At 40.9% G+C, this 21,935-nt stretch overlaps 1 protein-coding gene across 3 annotated transcripts in view; it reads left to right on the top strand.

Annotated features, from left to right (window-relative positions):
* Nucleotides 1-21,935, top strand: part of GARRE1 (granule associated Rac and RHOG effector 1) — a 91,963-nt gene that overhangs the window by 42,430 nt on the left and 27,598 nt on the right. For all 3 annotated transcript variants that reach the window (XM_036012790.1, XM_028530544.1, XM_036012789.1), the window contains exon 3: nt 20,932-21,144. In XM_036012790.1, the coding sequence (XP_035868683.1) occupies nt 20,932-21,144 (213 nt within the window). The remainder of the gene's footprint in view (nt 1-20,931; nt 21,145-21,935) is intronic.

The raw sequence follows: 21,935 nt of genomic DNA, 5'->3' as shown, positions 1-21,935 counted from the left end.
TTTCTTGGAAGTCTGTTCCCTTTGCCAGATTGGGGAAGTTCTCCTTTATTGTTTGTTCAAATACGTGCTCAATATGTTGCTTTTCCTCTTCCCCTTCTGGTACCCCTATAATTCGGATGTTGGAACGTTTAAAGATGTCCTGGAGGTTCCTAAGCTTCTCCTTGTTTTTTTGAATTCTTATTTCTTCATTCTTTCCTGCTTGGTTGTTTTTTCTTCCTTCTGGTCCACTCTATTGTTTTGAGTCCCAGTTTCCTTCCCTTCACTATTGGTTCTCTGTGTATCTTCCTTCATCTCTTTTATGGTAACCTGCATTTTTTTCATGTAATTTGCGCCCAAAATCAACCAATTCCATGAGCTTCCTGATCACCAGTGTTTTGAACTGTGCATCTGATAGATTGGCTATTTCTTGGTCGCTCAAACTGATGAGTCCTGGGGGACTGATCTGTTCTTCTGTTGGAGACATATCTCTCTCTCTCTCCCATTTTTTTTTTTTTTTTTTTTTTGGTCTGGTTGCTCTTGTTATGGTGAGGGGTGGGACCTTAGGTGTTCACTGGGGCTGGGCACCCCAGTCGCTAGATTGTGACATTTATGTGGGGGTGGGGGTGGAGGTGGGAGGGAACAATGGTGATAGCTCTGTTCTCCTGGGATCTGAGTCCCTTCTCTGGGATCCTGGGTTGCGCGCTCTGCCCTGGTCCACAATGCTGCCTCACTGGGTCCGCCAGCCACTGCTTGTGTACTCAGGGTCCACCGCTGCATCCTGGAAGGCTTACACGCTCCCAGTTGCCTTATGTGCCCAATTCTCCCCGATCTCCGTGCACCACGATCTGCGCCCGCTCCTCCTCTCAGCCCTTCCTACTGGTCTGGATGAATGGGTCTACTTGAACTTCTTGGCTGTCCGACTTCCATTCAGATAAATTGTCTGTCAGTTCTGGGTGTTATTCTGGCTCTAAATTGTTGTTGTTCTAATCTTGGTTGTGCGTGGAGGTACGGTGCATCCACCTATGCCTCCATCATGCCGGAAGTCCGAGATTTCTGAAAATTATTCTTATCTGCACAGAGAGTTCTTCTGAGCTTGAGTTTTCTGTTGTACGTTTTAGCAGCACATTACAGATTGGGTTTCTGGTTGTTAGCAGGAAGAGTGTCTTTTTCCCCATTCTGGGAATGAATTTGATTTTAGGAAATCATCAGTCTTCTGAGACAAATCTGAAGATTGAGTTGATTGAATAAGCTATTAAGTTATCTTATACTGCAGTGGGTTTGGGGTGGGGGGAAGTAAGCTATTAAGAAATACAACTGATTTTTATTGTGCTTAAAAGTGATTTTGATGGAATTTCCAAAAGGAATTTAAAACTATTTTTGAAAAGTCATGGAGGGGAGGGCTGAGTGGGTGGGTTGGGATGGGAGTAAAAGATAGAAAATTATACTGCAACAACAATTTAAAAAATTAAAAGAAAAAAGAAAAGAAAGGTCACGATATTCTTGGTGTCATTCAGCAATAATCAGACTTTTTCTGTAGTTGGGAAATAGTAAATTTTAGGCTTTGTGGGCCATATGTGGTCTCTGTTTCTTCTCCTTCTTTTCTTTTTTAAAATATATATAACCCTTTAAAAATGTTAAAATGAGCTCTGGCTGGTGTGGCTCAGTGCTGGCCTGGAAACAAAGGTCGCCAGTTTGATTCCCAGGCAGCGCATATGCCTGGGTTGCAGGCCATGTCCCCAGTGGCATGTGAGAGGCAAATGATCAATGTATCTCTCGCACATTGATGTTTCTCTCCCTATTTTCTCCTTCCCTTCCCATCCCCTCTCTCTAAAAATAAATAAAATGTTAAAGCCAGTTTTATCTCTGCCTGTCTATTGAACTAGATTTGGCCCATTGGATATAGTTTGCTGAACCTGCTAGTGTAAATGTAAAACTTCTTTGGGTGGTTGTGTTTTGAATCTATCTAAATATATTTAAAACTTCTAATTTCTATGATCACATTTTATATTCAGGGAAATTATCGTTTTGACGTGTTTTTAAAATGGCTTGTCATAGTTTAAATTACATAGGTTTTGTTTTGGTCTTTAAAGATTTTTATTTATTTATTTATAGAGAGAGGGGAAGGGAGGGAGAGACAGAAGGACAGAGGGAAAGAAACATCAACGTGTGTTTGCCTCTATCACACCCCCTAATAGGGACTTGGCCTACAGTCCAGACATGTGCCCCAACTGGGAATTGAACCAGTGATCCTTTGGTTTTCAGGCCAGTGCTCAGTCAACTGAGCCACACCATTCAGGGCGAAATTACATAGGTTTTAAGTTATACACACAAAGCATATTTTTAAAAAATGTACCTCTCAAGCACGGATGGAACAGGAGAGCGTTATGTTAAGTGAAATAAGCCAGGGGATGAAAGACAAATACCATACAATCTCACCATTAACAGGAACCTAATCAACAAAACGAACAAGCAAGCAAAGTATAAGCAAAGACATCGAAATTGAGAATAGGCTGACAGTGATCAGAAGGGAGAGGGGAGGGGATAAAGGGGGAAAGGGGTGAAGGGTTTACAGGAACAATTATAAAGGACATATGGACAACAACAAGAGGGGTGGAAATAGGGGAGGGAGGTGGGGAGGGCTAGGGTGGTGGGAAGGGGTGGGGGAAAAGACAGAAAACTGTATTTGAAAAACAATAAAAAAGAAAGAAAAATGTACCTCTCAAAAGAAATTCAAGCAAAACTATTCTCTACTCTCCCATCCTATCCTTTTTCCCAGAAGTAACCACCATTAACTGGTTGGTGTGTGCCATTGCAGACTATTGTTTTTGCATGCATAGATTAAGTATTTGTATATGTGCAGATATACAGCTTGAGCTTTTATTTGTTTTATATGAAGAATCAAGTTGTTCAGCCAACAGTGTGCCTGGTCACTGCTTTGCAGAAATGTGTCAAGAGCAGTTAAGGACTCTTTGCTTTCTGTTGAATGATATTAGATCCATACTGTTAATAGCTATTATCCTATAATGACATAAGCACTTTAGCTTGATTTAGAATTTTAGACAAGAGTAGTTTGAAAAATAAGGAAGCCTTTTATTTTAACCTGAACATTATTTTGCTCTTCTTCAAGCCATGCCTCCAGGTGCTGGAGGAGACAGAGCTAAACCTGCAAGGCCATTTTCCCTTCAGCCCTATAAGTGCTATTGTTTCCCAAGTCAAGACAACTAGAGGATGAACCAACCATGAGGAGTTGAGGTGCAATAGCACCTGCCTTGTCCCTTTTGCTTTCCTGGGGCCAGCATTGACCACTTGAGTTGAGAAGGGGAATATTACATTATTGTTGTGGTTTGGAATTTTGACTTGGCTTTTGCCATTGAAATGTAATTAGGATAGCTAGAATGCTATAGAATGCTACCATGCTTTTGTACATAATAGGGTAAACAGGTTTCAGAGCTAGACTGGAAACTAAGTGCTGTTGATGGGTTTTGGAATCTATGAGTGTATTTTAAGTTTCAGATAGCTGACCTCGAAGTTAATTCTAAAATGTGATTGCCAAATGTAAGCTTGCAGACTTAGCATTTTGCTTTTTCCACAGAGCAGTATTTGTTGTTTCTGGAATTTATGTACTGCCATGGGCCAATAAGGGTCTCTCCTAGAATATTTATCAACTCATATGGACTAGATAGGCATTTGTTGTTTGTTTGGTTTTTTCCTGTTCTTATTAGGGTTTTATTAGCAAGGTCCTGAGAGGGCTTTTTAACATTCATCCTTGGGAAAGAAGTCTGTGGCCTAACATTGCTGAACTTGACTGGCTAGATGAGGACTACTTAGGAACTGAGCCCAGGACTGTGGGTGAGAAAAGCCCTGAATTCAGTATTCAAATGCTTGACCATTTTAAACCTAAGACAAAGTACCAATCTCATTGTCCCATCCTGAAGGTTCCCCAAAGCATGCTTCTAGTGCTTCCTTATTTACAACCAGGTTTGGGATATGCTTATTGATTGACAGATCCTGAACTGCAGTTGCCTACTGTGAGTTCTGGGGTAAAGCTGGGTATATGTGAGCCCTTTCTTGTCTGTACTCATCAGTGACTTTGTCCCTTACCCTGGGTGGTTCACCCTCACAGTCTCACTGTTTGAGAAATGGGTTGTGACTCTGATGTTTCACTAGTTAACTAGTGCCTGTGACATTTTATATGGGGCATGGAGTCCGAAGATCTGGGTGTAAAATATAACTGCTTCTTACTGACCGATGACCTTCGGCAAATCTGACATCTCTAAGTCTCAGCTTGCCCAACTGTAAAAATGGAATTACCATCCACCTTCCAGAGTTCTTGTGAAGATCAGAAGTAATTGGTGTGTGTGAAACTCTGTACCCAGTTAGCTGTCATCATCATTTCTTATTATTGCTTCCATCATGGCTTGAAAAGTAGTATTAGCCCTTGTCTGAAGTGCAGAGCATATTATGTACAAACCCAACATCAGAGAAGTGTGCAGCAAGTTATTCTCTTGTAAGTGCAAAAATCTACCACTCCCAGAGCATTTGCTCTGCTGGCTTCTTTCCTGGTTCCTGAAATAGGCACCTTCCTTTTCCCTCTGTGTTTCCTATCTATTCTTTTGGTGTTGTAAAGCAGCAGGAGTATTACCTGCCTGATGTAGGAACTTTCAGGACCTTTTCAGTATAAAAGCCTGAGAGAACCTCTTCTATCAATAGTTAATTGCTCTATTCACTTTGCGTCTAGAATGGGACATGGGGAAAGGAGTGTGTGTTGGGGTGGGGGTAGTGCTTCACTGAATGAATACACTTGTAGTAGCTGAGAACCTTTGGACAAGCCAATTGACATTTTTCCCTGACTGGATTTATAGCAAATGCATAGTTTATATAGTATATGGACTATTTTGTCTAAAATGAAAAGTATGATCTTCAGTACTTTATGGGATTTCCTTTGTACAAGTCTCACACTGTCAGTCCAGCCAAAATTTGAATTCCAGGAAAAGATCCTTTATTGACTTTTTTTTTCCTCTGTACAAAGCTTTGACATCCTACCCAAATGTTTTTTAGAGGTAGACTGCATGGGACCAGCTCTCTATATCTTTTCTTTTTGAGTCTAGAATCATCTCCACCAGTGGTTTTTATGATTGTGTTCCTGTGAAATGCCAGGCTGGCTGGATTGAGTGGCTTATTACTTTTTTAGTGCAAGTATAAATAAAAGAATCAAATGGACTTGTGATTCATGTGTTCATTCCATAAATATCCATTATATACTTTATTTGTGCCAGGTACTATTCCAGGCACAGGAATAGTGCCTGATGAACAAGTGATGAACAAGTTAGAAATTCCTGCCTTTGTATAGATAGAAGAGCGCTGCAGCCTTAGATCATTAGAAGGCATCACTAAGAAGGTGACATTAGAGTAAAGATCTAAAGATTAAGGAATAAGCCATGTTGATAACTGTAGGCAGAGAGAACAGCCAGTGCAAAGTTCCTGAGGCAGGAGTGACCCTGACTGAAGAGCAGTGAGGACCTATTGTGGCTTAAACAGTGAGCCAAAGAAAGAATAGTGCTAGAGGTGAGATTAGAAAGGTAAAGAGGTCAGCCCCTGAAGGGAAGGTGAAAGGAGGGCAATAGAACAGGATCTGCTATTCTTGTGCAGTGAGCAGTGATGCCACGTGTCACCTTGCTTGCTTTCTTCATCTCCTCAGCTCCCAGGCTCTGGCGTCACATTGGGGCCTCACTGTTGGGAGGCCTTGGCCCTTCATGAAGGTGCTCTGTATAGGCATCCAGAAGCCCAGGACAGCTACAGGGCTCCCAGGAGTTTTATGTCTTTAAGGGGACTATATTGTATACCTTCTAGCATTTTTAGCAGCTTTCTAAGCATCACCACCTTATAAATGGGCAGGCAGTCTTTAAAGCAAATCTTTATGTAATTGAACCTTGGCTTTCAGTTTGATGCACTGACAGATGTCTATTGTATAATATGTGATTACCTATGAAACTGAAATAATTTTTGAGCACTGACTGACTCTTTGAGACCTCAATTCAGCCATATTAACATTTATTTGGGATAAATATGTGCCAAAAATGTTGTAGCGTAACAGTAATGGAAAATAGTAGAAGCTTGTTTCAACATGTGTTTTTCTTCAACCTTAATGAAATTAAATCTGCATACTGTTTGTTTGTTTGTTTGTTTGCCTAAAGGTAAGATTTTTCTTATTTTGACTAGTAGATTTTCCATATCAGATTACGGAGTAAATATTTCCTAACTGCATGAATATCCAAATTGCTGCTTTTAATAAAAAACTACACCTCACTTTATAAAAAGCTTGTATAAATCCAGTTTCCAGGCTGTTGATAACTTCTAGTTGTTGTTTTTGGCTTATCCTTTTATTGAGGTGAATCTTCTATTAAATTGTTTTCAGACTTTAGCCTTTAGAAGAAGCTATAATGAATTAAGTGGTTGGAATTTGGGTGAGTCTGTAAACTTCATTGTGAACAACAAACAAGATTCACTGTCTACCCAGCCCATTCTCGTGGGTAAGAAGCCAATGAAGCCAGAGGGTGTATGCTACTCCGGGGGGGCTGGACCCTTTGACTTTGATTTGTCAAGACATGCTGTGCAACCAACTTCTTTCATTCATATATATATATATATATATATATATACACACACAAAGATTTACTTATTTTTACAGAGTGGGGAAGGGAAGGAGAAACGGAGGAGAGAAACATCAATGTGTGGCTGCCTCTCAGACGCCCCCCCCCCCCCTCCACCAGGTACCCTGCCCACAACCCAGGCATGTGCCCTGACTGGGAATTGAACTGGAGACCCTTTGGTTCACTGGCTGGTGCTCAATCCACTGAGCCACACCAGCCAGGGCTGGAACCAACTTCTTATCCTGAAAATTGCTAATTAAAAGGAGAGAAATAAGAAATTAAACAAATGCCATGCTTCTCCAGTACAGATTGTTTTTTAGGATAACCAAATAGCTCTAATGGATGAGATTTTGTTACCGAACAGCACATGGGGTCCTGCTGCCCATTGCTACCCTCTAGGCAAAATTCCAGAGGCAGAGGTTGGGTCTTAAAAGAAAGGAGTCTGTTCAAAAGCTTCTCAATTTTGGAATAACAGCTTTCCACATGTATTAGTCACTTAAGCCTATCAATTAAGGCTAAACTCTTTAACACCTGAGTCCCCCCTGTTAGTTTTAATTATCTTATTTCTTATTTCTATAGGGTTAGTTTACAAATAACTAAAACAACATAAGATACAAAAGCTACACAGTTTTGGAAGAATGGTAGGCTTCTGCCTCAGAGGTGGTTTGTTCCCTTTAGAACAGCAGTCCCCAAGCTTTTTGGCACTACGGACTGGTTTTCTGGAAGACAGGGTGGTGGGGGGGTGGGTTGAGACAACAGGAGGTGAAGCTCAGGTGAGCTTTGCTTGCTACCCGGTTCCTAACAGGCCAAGGACACGTACCAGATTGTGGCCCGGAGGTTGGGGACCCCTGATATTAAACACCCCAAGAAGAGTAACCCTGCCACCCTCTGCCCAGCCAGCCCAACCCTAGGCTATTCCCAGAGTTTCTTCCCATTCATAATGCCATCCTTGGAAAACACAGTCAGCTATAGCACGATCATTGAAGCATCCTTGAGGAAGAAAGCCCAAGAGCCAGAGCCAGCCAGTCAGAGAGCCAGTGAGCCCAAGAGTGCTGCTTTTATTTCCCGTTTTCTCGCCCATAATTCCATGCTCTCTAGAGGTATTCAGGTTAAATCTAGTCCTAGGCTATTTACCATTGCCTTGGGCAACTTCTTCCTACAGCCCCTTCCTCCCCTCTTATCAGATTTCTCTGTATCAGTTCTTCTACTTAGAATATATTATAGTATATTCTGCAATATAGTATATAGTATACAAGGTCATGAAAAAGAAACATTTATTATTATTTTTAATTATATTTTATTGATTATGCTATTTTGGTTGTCCCAATTTTCTCCCTTTGCCCTCCTCCACCTAGCACCCCCCACTCCCTCAGGGAATCCCCACACCATTGTTCCTGTCTTTGGGTAATGCCTGTGAGTTCTTTGGCTACTCCATTTCCTATGCTGTACTTCACGTCCCCATGTAACTACCTATTTGTACTTCTTAATCTTCTTTTCACCCATTCCTCCACACTTCCCTCCCATATAGCAACCATCAAAACACCCTCTGTGTCCATGATTCTGTGTTCTCTTGTTTGCTTAGTTTGTTTTTTAGATTCAGTTGTTGATAGGTATATATTTATTGCCATTTTATTGTTCATACTTTTGACCTTCTTTTTCTTAAATAAGTCCCTTTAACTTTTCATATAATAATGGTTACATTGTACACAGGACAATGACACATCAGTCCCCTTCAAAGTAGGCACCTTGGGACCTCACACCGTTCCCCCAATCTCTATCAGCTGCCCCATCCTATTTTCCTGAATCTCATCTGTGGTCTGAAATCTCTTCCCTTTCAAAAATGATTTCAGTTTTGGAAAAGCCAGAAGTCCCAGGGCACCAGTTCTGGGCTGTAGAGGGGCTGAGTCACCTGGGTGATTTGATGTTTTGCCAAAAAACTGCAGGGGTGTGGGCATGTTGTTGTGAAGAAGCTGCCACTCACTAGTTGCCCACAGTTGTGGCCTTCTGAATCATCCGAATAGTTTCTATGGAGGAATGTTTAAGCTTAATGCAAACTTTGCTGCAGATTCATGCTCTACTTGCTCAGTCATTTTGAATGTGATAGCAACACAGTGCACATGCTCACTCAATGGTATCTGAGTATCCCCACTGACTAGTACAGTGAAGTTGTCATTGTTCATGCATGCACATTCCAGTCCACTCTCCTTGGCTGCCAGGTTACATCGATGTCTTGCAAACGATTCTCATTATATTAACAATGGTTGGACTTTCTCTGGACAGATTTCATACAATATACAGAATATAGTATACCACTATAGTATACCACACAGAATAATACTGAGATTCTTCTATTTAGAAGTGGAAGATAAAACCATTTGGTGAAAGGTCATAGGGGAATTTCAGAAGGGAGATATCAGCCCTTTTCCAGCCAAATCCATTGGTCAGCCTCAGCATTAAAGAAGGTGATAACAACCAGGTGATCATGTCTCCCGATAAGAACTGCATAGCAGCATCCGCATAATATATTCTTGTATTTCTCCTCCCCTCCCCCCAGGGGGAAAGAAAACAAACTAATTAAGGCTCTGGAATGAAATGTGATGCCTAGTGGAACAAGTTATACAACACCACAAGGAAACAATCAGATAAATCCAGAATGTGGCATATTTTACAGTCAGTTGACCTGATTTGTTCAAGTCAAGTAGCATGAAAAAAATTAGGTAGAAGGTACCTAAATTAAAAGAGAGAAGACATATAATAACAACCAAATAAAATAAGCCTTTTGGGGTTGAGATTCAAACAAAAATAAAATACATTTTAAAGATAATTGTGAAGTTTGAATATGTACTAGGTCTTGGTTGATATGAAGTCAAAACATTTCAGCAAAAAGTGGAGATGGGGAGAAGGATAAAAAAATGACACAGTGTTGCTGGTTATTGAAGCTTTTTGATGGGTACATGGGGTTTTGTTATACTCTGTTTTTGTGTGTGTTTGGACATTTTCCAAATTTAAAAAAAGGGAGAAAGAAACTTACGGCTGTGTCATAGGAGTAATGTATCAGGAATACCCAATTAGTGGTTTAATTTCATGGAGGGATTTCTACATGTGAAGTGGTTTTCTAATAGAAAGGGGAATGTTTAGGAAAACTTCCTTTTCTGTCTACTCACAGAATACTCCACTTCTGGCACTTCTGATTACCAAATGTGTGGTGGAGATTTTCCCCACACTAAGCAATTCTGGGTCATTTCTGACACTATTTATCCACAAGTTAAGGGCTTACTACCACAAGACTGCCCACCCTCCCCTTCAGCTATCAATCATAAGTCCAGGGTGTTATTATCTGTCCTTCCTATCAACTAGCTATGAATCAGAGGTTCCCACGACCCCTCCTACAGATTTGATTTACTTAAGTAGATTATAAAAGGATATAACTCAGGGCACGGTATGTAGGAAGATGTGTGTGTGGAGTTTCCATGCCCTTTCCAGGCATGCCACCCTCCTAGAACCTCCATACGTTCACCAACTTGAATGTTCTCTGAACCCCTTCTTTGGGGGCTTTAGGATTTTCCAGGCTTCATCGCATAGGTGTGTTTTCTTAAATCATTGTCCGTGGCTGATTGATTCCACCTCCTGCCCCTTCTCCTCCCCAGAGGAGTAGGTCTGAAAGTTCCAAACCACTAATCCTTTGGCTGGTTCCCCTGGTAACAAGTCATCAACATAAACTCAGGTTTGGATGAAAGAGGTTTGCTATAAATAACAAAAAGTATTTTATTTCTCTTATTTGAAAATTCTAAGCATTTTAGGGAGCTTTGTGCTACAAACCTTGGAAGAAGACCAAAAATATATATTTCTTACTATAAAACACAGTATTCCAGGCAGTATTATAGAGTAAGGTTGAGTGATGAAAAGGAAAGCAGAACAATGAAGAAAATAGTGAATCATGCTTTTTTGGCATATTGGGATGATGTTCTAACCAACTGAGCTACTTGGCCAAAGTGTAAATCAAGGTTTTTTAAAAAAAGCTTTTTTAAAAAAGCTTTCTCCGACTGACTTATTTCATTTAGCATAGAACCATATGATTTCATTCACATGGGATATAAAACAAACTTGAAAACACAGACAACAGTATGGAGGTTACCAGAGGGAAGAGGTTTCAGGGGTGGTAGAGGGTAAAGGGGTCCAAATATGTGGTGACAGAAGATGATTCGATATTGGGTGGTGGGTACACAATGCAATATACAGATCATGTGTCATAGTAATGCGCATTTGAAACCTATATGACCCTATTAATCAATGTCACCCCAATAAATTTAATTTAAAAAGCTCATGGAATTTCTGTATTTTCTGTAGCAAATTAACAATACCATATACCACCTTGAGCTCAGTATTGATTACATCAGTTTATAAAATCTTCTGCCTGAGGTTTAAGTTACTGACTTTAGCATCTTAGTGGTCTGATACTTGTATTTCAGTTTGCTTTGGGAAACCATGCCTGGATTAATTGAGTCATTCTAGTTAAAGTTGGTAATGAATAATAATAGGAAATATTTGCCTGTTTAAATGCTGTTACTGCCTTTAACCATTTTGAATTATTATTAAACTATCTAAATTTTTTGAAAAGTGAATCAAGGAAGAAAATGAGAACAGAGAAAAGATGCCTCTGAAAGGCAGGACCCCAGCAGCAGGTAGAAATCAAGGAAAGAATGGTGTGGTCCTTATTTTGGTAACTAAAATGGCAGTGATGCTTTCTTTTATGAGGATATGATTTAAAATTTCATAGTTGCTAAAGAGATTTGAGTAGACATGAGAAAATTAGGTTTAAGATTTTATTTATTCATTTTTAGAGAGGCGAAAATAAGGAGAAAGAGAAAGATAGAAATATTGATGTGTGAGAGATACATCGATCAGTTGCCTCTTGCACACCCTCAACTGGGGACCTGGTCTGCAACCCAGGGAATTGAACCAGTGACCCTGTGGTTCTCAGGCCGGCACTCAGTCCACTGAGCCACATCACCAGGGCCTCTTCTAAATTGTTGTGGTTACTGGTCAGTTTGTGAAATTTCACAGGATTCTTTGGCAGCCTTTTTCATCTTTACAAATCAGAAATCGGAGCATCTGAGAAACGACATTTGCCCAAAATCCTTCTAGGAGCAGCATACACAGGGGTTGTATCCTGTACCTCTCTGCTTTCTCAGGCCCATACAGCCTTCTTGCAGAGGGGCTTGTTTGCAGTGTCCATCTCTCCATGAGACTGGGATTTCTGGCCTTTGACTAATGCTAAAATGTTCAGAATCAGGGAAGTGGAAATATCCTAATGTTGTAGAACCCCTGTGAGTCATTGGTCACTCCAGGACTTTTCCTGAGGCTCCACTAACTCCAGGAGTAGGCCCCACTCATCTGGCCTGCTTTCATCTTTACCTAGCTGCTTCCACATGGATAAAGTACAGATGAGCTGGCTGCACACTGGCAAAGATGAGTAAGAACAATTAAAAGTGTTCCAGGCCTGGTGGGTGAGACAAATAAATAGACTGTGGCACTAGTTATTTTGAATGCTGTGATGTATTGGAAAATAGCCTCAAGTCTGACTGTTGATTGGTTCAGTGTTCCCCTACTCAGCTCACTGTGACAGGACTCAGGGCCCCCATACCAGAACATCCGACCTACCTAGTAAGTAAGGATAGGGCAGAGAACCTTGAAGGCCATGATAAGAGTTTAAGTTTTATATGGAATGGATGGATTTTTTTTTTTAAGGGGGATTTTGAGCAAGAGACTAATAATTAAGTTGCGTTAAGAAATCACTATAGCTGACCAGTGTGGCTCAGTTTGGTTGGGTGTCATCCTGCAAAGCAAAAGTTCACTGGTTCGATCCCCAGTCAGGGCATGTGCCTAGATTGTGGGTTCAGTCCCCAGTTGGGGCACATGGAAGAAGCAACCAGTTGATGTCTTTCTCACATCAACATTTCTCTCCCTCTCTTTCTCCATCCCTTCCCCTCTCTCAAATAAATAAATTTAAAAATCACTAGGGCTACAAGTGACAGAAACCAAACTTAAAATACCTTAAACAACAAATAAAAGCAAAAAAAAAACTTATGCTCTGTTCTGAGACTACGATTTTTTTTCACATTTTTAAAATTTTATTAAATTTATTGGGGTGACTTTGGTTAATAAGATTATATAGGTTTCAAGTATATGGTTCTATAATACATCATTTGTATATTGCATTGTGTGTTCACCACCCAAAACTGTCTCCTCCCATCACCATATATTTGACAAGACTCTATACTTAACCCACTGAATTCTATTACGTAATAAACCTTTTGAGTTAGATGCTATTCACATTGCCATTTTATCAATGTAGAGACTTAAATGGGGAGAAGTTACACAAGTGTTCAAAAGACTCATGGCAGATCCAGACTTTAGACCCAGGCAGTCTGACTACAGAGTACAAACTCGACTGTAGCACTACATTACCTCTCAACAAACCAATGTACAGTAGTCCCTCCTTATACATGATTTCACTTTCTGCAGTTTCAGTTACCTTTGATCCAATATATTACGTGGAAAATTCTGGAAATAAATCACAAGTTTTAAATTGCACATCATTCTGAGTGGCATGATTAAATCTCATGTCTTTCTGTTTCATCCTGCCCAGTATGTGACTCATTCCTTTGTCCAGAGTATCCATGCTTTATGTGTCACCTGCCCATTAGTCACTTAGTAGCTGTCTTGCTTATCAGATGGACTGTGTAGTTTCATAGTGCTTGTGTTCACATCACTCTTGTAGTACTTAATAATGGTTCCAAAGCACAAGAGGAGTGATGCTGGCACTTTGGTCATGCCAGAGAAGCTGTCAAGTGCTTGTCATGTAGAGTCAGAATGTCAGTTGTAGTTAAGTCACAACACCTGTGTCATTCACCTCACTTCATCTTATCAGGTAGGTATTTTATCAGAAGTCACCAGAGGAGGAAGGGATTACCCTCTGCTTTTTTTTTTAATAGCAAGGATTTCAAAATTTATTCAAAACAGTGTGACCTTGAGTGATTATAGTAGCTGCTCTCCAAACCAGTACTGCTGGCATCCAGTAAGTGGAGGCCATGGCTGCTGCTAACAACATCCTACAGTGCATAGGATAGCCCATCTCCCCCCACCCGCCCCTACCACACACACACAACAGGATTCTCTGGCTCCAAATGTCAGTAGTGCTGAAGTTGAGAAATCCTGAAGTAGTGGAAATTGCTTGTGCAAAAGACTTGAGATGGGAGCTGTTCTTTAAAAATTTTATTTAAGATTTTATTTATTTATTTTCAGACAGAGGGGAAGGGAGAAAGAGAGGGAGAGAAACATCAATATGTGGTTGCCTCTTGTACACCCCCAACTGGGACCTGGCCTGCAACCCAGGCATGTGCCCTGACTGGGAATTGAACTGGCAACCCTTTATTTTGCAGGCTGGTTCTCAGTCCACTGAGCCACACCAGTCAGGGCTGTTCTTAAAATTTTTGAGGAACAGTAAGAAAGCTAGTGTGGCCAGAGCAGAGAGAGGAGGGATAGGAATAAGTTCAGAGAACAGTCAGAGGCCAGATCATGTAGGATATTGTAGGACACAGTGAGCAATTTGGGTTTTTTTTTTAATCTTTACCCGAGGATATGTTTATTGCTATTAGAGGGAGGGGAAGTGGGAGAGAAAGAGAAACATCGATTTGTTGCCTCCCTTATGTGCCATGACTAGGGATGAAACCCACAACGTTTTTGGTGCATGGGAAGATGCTCCAACCAGCTGAGCCACCTGGCTGGGGCTGGGTTTTATTCTGATTGTAATGGAAAGGCATTGGAAGATTTTGAGCAGGAAGTGAAATCTCAGTTTTGTTTTATAAGGCTTCCTGTGTGGAAAGTAGCCTCTACAGGAGAAAGAAGAGACCCTACTAGTTTCCTCCAGTCTATCTTTCTTGTTTAGAAAAGCCAAGGAAAGCAGTGATTCAAGAAGGCCCTCCATCTCAGATGCTCCTGGGAGGAGGTGTGAGACCCCCTTCCCCACCTCAGCCCAAGACTTGCTACAGTTATCACCAGTTGGAATACCATGCAAATAAAAGTGGCTGGGAGTGTCCTTGTCAGATGGGGTTGGTGATCCCTGTTCAATGAAGTTAACACCTGTGAGGCATCTAATATCATGTTACCTAAGATTCAGAGAGCCCCTCTTTTAAGTGATGAATATGTTTATGGAGTCAGATTTCCACTTAGAATTCCTTTTGCCTTTTAGTCAGTTTATTAGCTGGGATAATTTAGTATTTTTTTTTATTGAAGTGACAGTTTTTAATAAATATATTCACATCAACAAAAAGAATGTTGTAGGCCATATGCTGCCTGAGTGTGACTTACATATAAGTTTATCCCTGCCCTATATAAACCCACAATATTTGCTCGTCTACTATAATTAATGTGCACCTAGTTACTTTGTGTTGCATTTAACTTTTTCATATCCTGGATGATATTTTGTAATTATCCTTATGAGTTACATTAAGATTTATAGCAATATAACTGAAATACAGGACTTCCTATGTGTGTTAATAAATTTTTTACCTATTTTATTTTGCAAAGCAGGCCATAAAACAGAACCCATAACATGATTTAATTTTCCCAAAAACCATCTACAGGTACACAGGGCAGAGTGATTAGCATTTGGTGTTGGTTAAGCCACACTTAAACATGTGTTAGCTTTTCTTCCTTCCCTGGTTCTTTCTCCTAAACATAGAATGGCATCTTCTTTATGTTCTAGATTAATATTACAGAGAAATTTTTGTTATTGTTTTGCTTGTTGCTTTTTTTAAATGTTTTTCTTTTACAGATAATCGGTGGCTTTTCTTTTTTTTTATTAAAGATTTCATCTATTTATTTTTAGAGAGGGGAAGGGAGGGAGAAAGAGAGAAACATCAATGTGCAGCTGCTGGGGGTCATGGCCCGCAACCCAGGCAGGCATACTGTAGCCTGGCTGGGAATTGAACCTGCGACACTTTGGTTCATAGCCCGTGCTCAATCCACTGAGCTAAGCTACTCTAGCCGGGGCTGCTTGTTGCTTTTTTATTTTTAAATATTTAAGCACTCACTGTAGTCAAATTTTAGGTCAGATGATATATGTTAGTTTCTGTAAGCTTGCTTTTTACATTTTCACAATGTAATCTAATTTTCATAAGGTACTTTCCATAGCCCAAGGATGGTCCACTGCATTCTCTGTCTCTGTGGAGACGGTTTAGGTCTTTGTATCACGTTTTGTTTTTTTGGCTAGGTCATTAAGTAATGACTCTGGAATTGTCATAACAAAAGAGCAAGGTTGAAGACACTTGGAAACAAATGTAATGTTTAAGGTGTAATTAAGGTTTGAAGAGAAAGAAATGATTGAATGACATTGGAATTTCTAATAAAAGTAACCAATTCTAATTGACTTCATTTCATTCACTCTAGACTTTTAAACTGATGAGAATTAAATGCTAGAATCCCTGGAAATTTTTGACACTATGGCACATGTGAAAAAGGCAAATTGTTAAATGAGGTTGAGCAGAAGTACCGATGTGATGATCTCCAAGGTGTGTTGGGAGATGGGATAGTCTTGGGCACTTCAGGATTCCAACATACAGATATTAAGGGCTGAGTCAGGCCCCAAATCTAGGAGAGGAAAAATGAAAAGCAAATTCTGAAATATTCTGGGAAGTAGAGTTGATCTTTTGGGGCTCAAAATAAGATGACCGTAAGCTAAAATCTGTTTTAATTAATAAAATATAAAAATTACCAAAAGAAAAGATTTTCTGATTATATTCATGAACATAACACCCTTAGTAACTGGGTGTGGTACATATGGAGGGGAATGGGAAAGTGAATTTGTACCCTTTCCCTCCTCCATCAAAGAGTCCCAGAAAAGATGATTTCATTTCGGTAGATCCTTCATTACTGTTTATAATCCAGAATGTTCTGTGGAGGCACATGTTACAAGGTCACTGATTATCTATAATCAGGAATTGCGCCTTTATGAGGAATTTGTCACACCAAAAGTTTTCTTCTAATGCAAAGTCTGATAATGGCCTGTTGTTCCCTGAAATTCTGTCAACTGGGGATGCATTGGGGTGAATGGTTTTTTTTTTTTTAATGCAAATACTAAGGGTAAGATTAAATCCAATTGCTTTCTTCATAATTTTTATATGAGACTGATAGTCTGGAGGACTAGACAGATGTTTTGGGGTTTGGAATTCCTCAAGAGGCAGGAGAAGCTGTTCTTTCACCCAAGCCCCATGTGCCTTCCCCCTTGTTTATCATTGCTTTTTCCAGCTAGTCCTAGTAGCTGTTCTCTACAGTGGAGATCATAAACGTTGGGACTCATGCCACACCACAGGAGTTCTACAGGCCACCCCACTTGTTGCTCTCGCCCCAGTCCCTTTCCCACTGTCAGAGAGGACTGGGCCATCCCTTTCAGTCCCCATTCCCACCCTGAGGCCTGACACTGTGCGGAGGATGTCAGGGTTTCTTTCCTCTTAATGTCCACCCACTGTTGTGGCTGCATCTTGGATTTTGTCATAGGGAGTCAGAGCAGCCTTGTGGTTAGAAAGACAGCCTTTGGAGTCAGAACAGACCTGGTGTTGGATCTCTACTGCACCACTCCTTAACCTGCTTGACATTGGATCAAGTTTCTCTCCATAAACCTCAGTGCTGTCATCTGTAAATGGATGAATTGTCATCACCCCATAGAGTTTCTTCATTGCATATAAAATGCTTGGTATGGGTTAAATCCTCAATACGTGGTAGTTGTTGATAGAGCTGTAACTATAGCTCCACTGGCATTTTAAAGTAAAATGTTTCTCTGACCACTGCACTCATTCGTTCCCCAGCTTGCCACATCTGTTCTGCAACCTCACTGAGTCTCCTAGTCCAGGAAACTTTCTCTATGTAAAACAGCTACCCACTGCCCTGGGGTCATACACTTCCAAGTTTATATTTCCTTCTAGGTTTCTCAGGAAGACCCCAAGGACTAGCCCATCTCTGGGTGGGTGGGGTCTGTTACTGGAGGGGAGCATGGGCTAAGATAGATTTGTGGAGAAAAGATGGGTAGAGGCAGGCTGGAGGTTGAGCTCTGTCTTCTCTCAGGAGAAGGTACTATTTATGCATCTGTTACTTCATGCAAACTTTTAGAGCAGATATTCTATGAAATGGCTTTTTTGAGGTCCAGGGTAACCATTGGTTTGATTGGCTTTTAATGAATTGTTTACGACACAAATATTTTGTCACAACATTTGGATTGATACTCCGTGTATCCCATGTATCATGGGTAGGAGGAGGAAGGTACTGAGTTCTTGTTTTCATTGGTCCTTATATAGAGAGAAGAAATTTAGATTAAATGATTCATCGAAGGTCAAACATTTAGTTGGTTAGTGGAGGCAACATACATAATGTCTGCCTTTTAAAACAGTGCAGCATCCCTCCCACCCCTTATTCCTCCAGCAGCACCCTCCTCCTTACACACCTCTACCATTTGACAGTAAGACAACACTCCCAACCCCATCCTGCCATTGACTAGCACTGTCAGAAAATGTCCTGTTCTGTACTCTGCATCGAGCTGCAGGGGCCTTTTCCTAAATTTTTCCTTTTAGAAGGGCGTGGGAAGACTCTCTCTTCTCTTGGTCCTCTCTTTAGAGAGCCTTTTCCTTCCCACCTCACCTCTTAGTGTTCCTCCTTCAGTAGCCCCTGATTTTGCATATACGTATTCATTTGTTCCCCCCCCCTTTGCCAGAGCCTACTGAGAAGCTGAGGAAGGAGGAGGAAGAAGAGTGTGTGTGCCTGAGGATTTCAGCTCTGCTCCTCCTCCTGTGTTTGTACTGTGTGGAGCTTTAGAACATATTCATTCTGGCACAAGCCAGTTAAGGTTGAGTTTCTATCATATCCCTGGTCTCGGTGCAACCAATCCACAGCTGTATCCAACTCTTCAGAGCCTGTTGAATGCAGTGAGACACACTGGCTAACCACCACTCTGCCACATTTCTTGACAAAGATTTATAACCTTTCTGTGTCTTGGCCTTATTGTCTGTTAAATGAGAATGAACTCGTGAGGTTGTTCCCAGGATTATATGATATGATCCATGTGAAATCTTTAGTGTAGGCTAAGTGTTCAATTAAATCTGGCTGTTATTACGTACAACACTAAATAAGTGCCATTTATTCTATTCATGTCACATGTCTCTAGGTTGCAAAGTCCAGTTTCTTTGTGTCCCTCACCCTGCCTCATCTGGCACAGATCACTGATGGGGTGGCATCTTTGAGGGAAGTGTGAGTACAAACTCAGGAGATTTGGATGGAGGTTTTAGCCTGTAATGCTGATTGTACATACACTATAGAGGGTAGATGCTTTGGTGTGAGATTTCTGTGAGTTTGTTTGTTTGTTTGTTTGTTTTAGTTTGGTCTTGGTGATGTCCACCAAGGGAAATAATTCAGAGGGATTACATGTCACCACTGGGAACTTGCCTGAGTCTCTTTCTCTAGAAGCAGAACTCTAATCACTGGGGTAGAAAAAGGCAGTATCTGAAATGTGCACTAGGAAATGAGCAGTCCAAGGTTGAATCTTATTTTTGGCCACTCCAAGGGACAGGACTGGGCCAGAGGGTGGGCACTGGGGTCAGATTTTAGTTCCCTGTAAAAGGTGATGGGAACAGTTCCCTGACCTTCATCACCTCCCCCAGTCCACTGAGTGCTGGCAGCGAGTGGGCCCTCTCAGTTGTGCTCCTACCAGTTAGGTAAATTGCAAACTTAATAAAGTAAATTTTTGTAAGTAGCCTACTATGTAAGCCAGTGAAATATGAAATACATTCCATGAAAAAAATGGAATGTCGTGGAACATAAAAGTTGCAAAAAGTTTTTGTTGTCAAATTTGGTATAAGCAAAACAGTAAAAGATCAAGGGAAAATGTCAATAATCTGGAGGGTCTCTGCTCAGATTGCTTTTCAGGTGGCAAGTTCTTGCTCTCCTTTAAGGGAGAAGAAACAGCTAATCATAGAGAACACCTTGTAGCTGGGGTTAACACAAGCAGGCAAAGGGGGACCAGCAAGGTCAGAGAATAGCTTTAGCCAGTGCCAGAAGCTCACAGATAAATATGCATTTTTATCTTTAAAATGGTTTTTTCTCTCCTTTTCTTTCTCTCTCCCTTTCCCTCTCTCTAAAAATAAATAAAATCTTTTTTTTTTTAAGCCCAGGCTGGTGTGGCTCAGTGGATTGAGTACCAGCCTGTAAATTGAAAGGTCACCAGTTCAATTTTCAGTCAGTTGTAAATACCTGGGTTGCAGGTCAGATCCCCCGTTATGGGTGTGCAGGAGGCAACCAATCACTGTATCTCTCCCTTCCCCTCTCTCTAAAAGTAAATGAATAGCCCTGGCTGGTGTGGTCTAGTGGGTTGAGCACTGGCATTCAAATCAGAAGGTTGCCGGTTCAATTCCCAGTCAGAGCATATACCTGGGTTGTGGGCGACGTCCCCAGTAGTGGGTGCTTAAGAGGCAACCACACATTGCTACTTCTCTTCCTCTCTTCCCTCTCTCCTTCTCTAACAATAAAATAAATAAAATCTTTTAAAAAATAATATTATGTATATGATATTTTTTAAATGAATTTGCTACCTTCATGGACTACTCTATCAACCAACCAACTACTAATACGGATCAGGCAAGGGTTTCTACAGTACTAACAAATGGAGTTGTCCAGTAGGTTTTATTGACTCCTTTGGACAACTGAAAACTGGCTCGTCAGCTTTGTTTCGTGAGACTAGAAATGTGACATGCAGCTATGTTAATAACTATGTTAATAACACTGTTACCAAAATAACCTGTATCTTTGGATTCCATTTACAGTGGAATGTCTTATAGCCAAACCGACTCCAGATTTTTAATCATGTGGCTTTTACTCTGCCTCCTGAATAATGTGTAGACACAGTTGGATTTGTGGGTTGCTCTGGTTTAGTCAGAGCTCAAAGACAGGCAGGGCTGATGTGAGCCAAAGTCCAGATGAGGGGAGTGGAAAACAGGAATGGAGGAGGCTGGGTGAGAAGTTGGAAGGCCTGTTTGGACCTTGGGCCTCGCTATTTGGTTGGCTTGTAGGCATCAGGCATCCAGGTCCAAAGATGAGAACAAAGGCAAACCCTTCAAAAGTATAGTGGCTTTTTAATGTCGTATAATTTCACATTTCCAGTTAGTTGTTACCTTGTAATCAAATTGATGGCTGAGGATATATTGCACTAATGCAGTAGCAACCCATAAACTAAAAATGCCTTGCTCTCTTGTTTTCACAGGTGTTGGGACGATGCTTTCTGACCGTGGTGCAGGTCCATTTCCAGTTTTTGACCCAGGCATTACAGAAGGTCCAGCCAGTGGCTCACTCTTGCTTTGCTGAGGTGGTTGTGCCTGAAAAAAAGAACAGCAGCAGCAGTGGCAGCAGCTTATCTGGCATGGGGCACATACCTGAACTGGAGGAAGCTGTGCGATCCTGGCGGGGGGCTGCTGAGGTAACCCTGATTTGGGGGGAGATTGCTGCCCTGTGTTCAAACAGGAGAGGCCTTTGCCTGTTGGGTCTTAAAAGAGCCTTTTCATTTAGAAATGTGAGTTTTAAACTGGTATCAGTAGTTTGTTCATTCATTTAACAGTGAATGTCTTTGTAAATGCCCACTTTGTGTCAGGCAGGCACCAGGCACTAGAGTAACAGCTTCTATTCACAGCCTCTTTAGAAAAAGGGCCTAGAAAAACCAGTTAAGGGGCTGTGATGGAGGTGTGTGGGAACCCAGAGGAAGGGGCCTGCCTCCAACTAGGATCAGTGTAGCAAAGCTTCTAGAAAGAGGGACTAGGGAGAAAAGGATGGAGCCTGTCCGTAAAGGCAGCTAGAACTGGCTGCAAGAGGGTAAGTAGTCAGCCAGGCAGCTCAGTGGGGATGTAGTTGGTGACAACACATTTCTTGTAAGCATTTCAATATTCCTTTGTTTCCAAGGCAAGGGTAAAAAAGCCTTTTCAAGTAAGTTGAGGCTTTAGCACTTAGTTTTGTTTTACAGAGTAAAAGATAAGTTATAGTTATTACATAATAACATTGATTTATTATATATTATTTAGTTTGAATCATTCTATAATTGGTGAAGTATTTCATTTTATGTATTAGAAAACTTCTTTAGTCAAATTTTTAAGCATGACTTTTTTGTTTTACATCTTAACATTTTACATTCCCTAATTTTCTTTTTTCCTGTTTGCTTGTTTGTTTTGGTCTCCTTTCATGCCGAAGGCTTTTCTTGGCTTTCTCGGTGTTTATCTG

Source organism: Phyllostomus discolor, chromosome 12 (assembly GCF_004126475.2).
Source record: "Phyllostomus discolor isolate MPI-MPIP mPhyDis1 chromosome 12, mPhyDis1.pri.v3, whole genome shotgun sequence".
Classification (NCBI taxonomy): Eukaryota; Metazoa; Chordata; class Mammalia; order Chiroptera; family Phyllostomidae; genus Phyllostomus; species Phyllostomus discolor.
The sequence above is the reverse complement of the archived record's forward strand: the minus strand, read 5'-3'. Positions and strand labels throughout refer to the sequence as shown.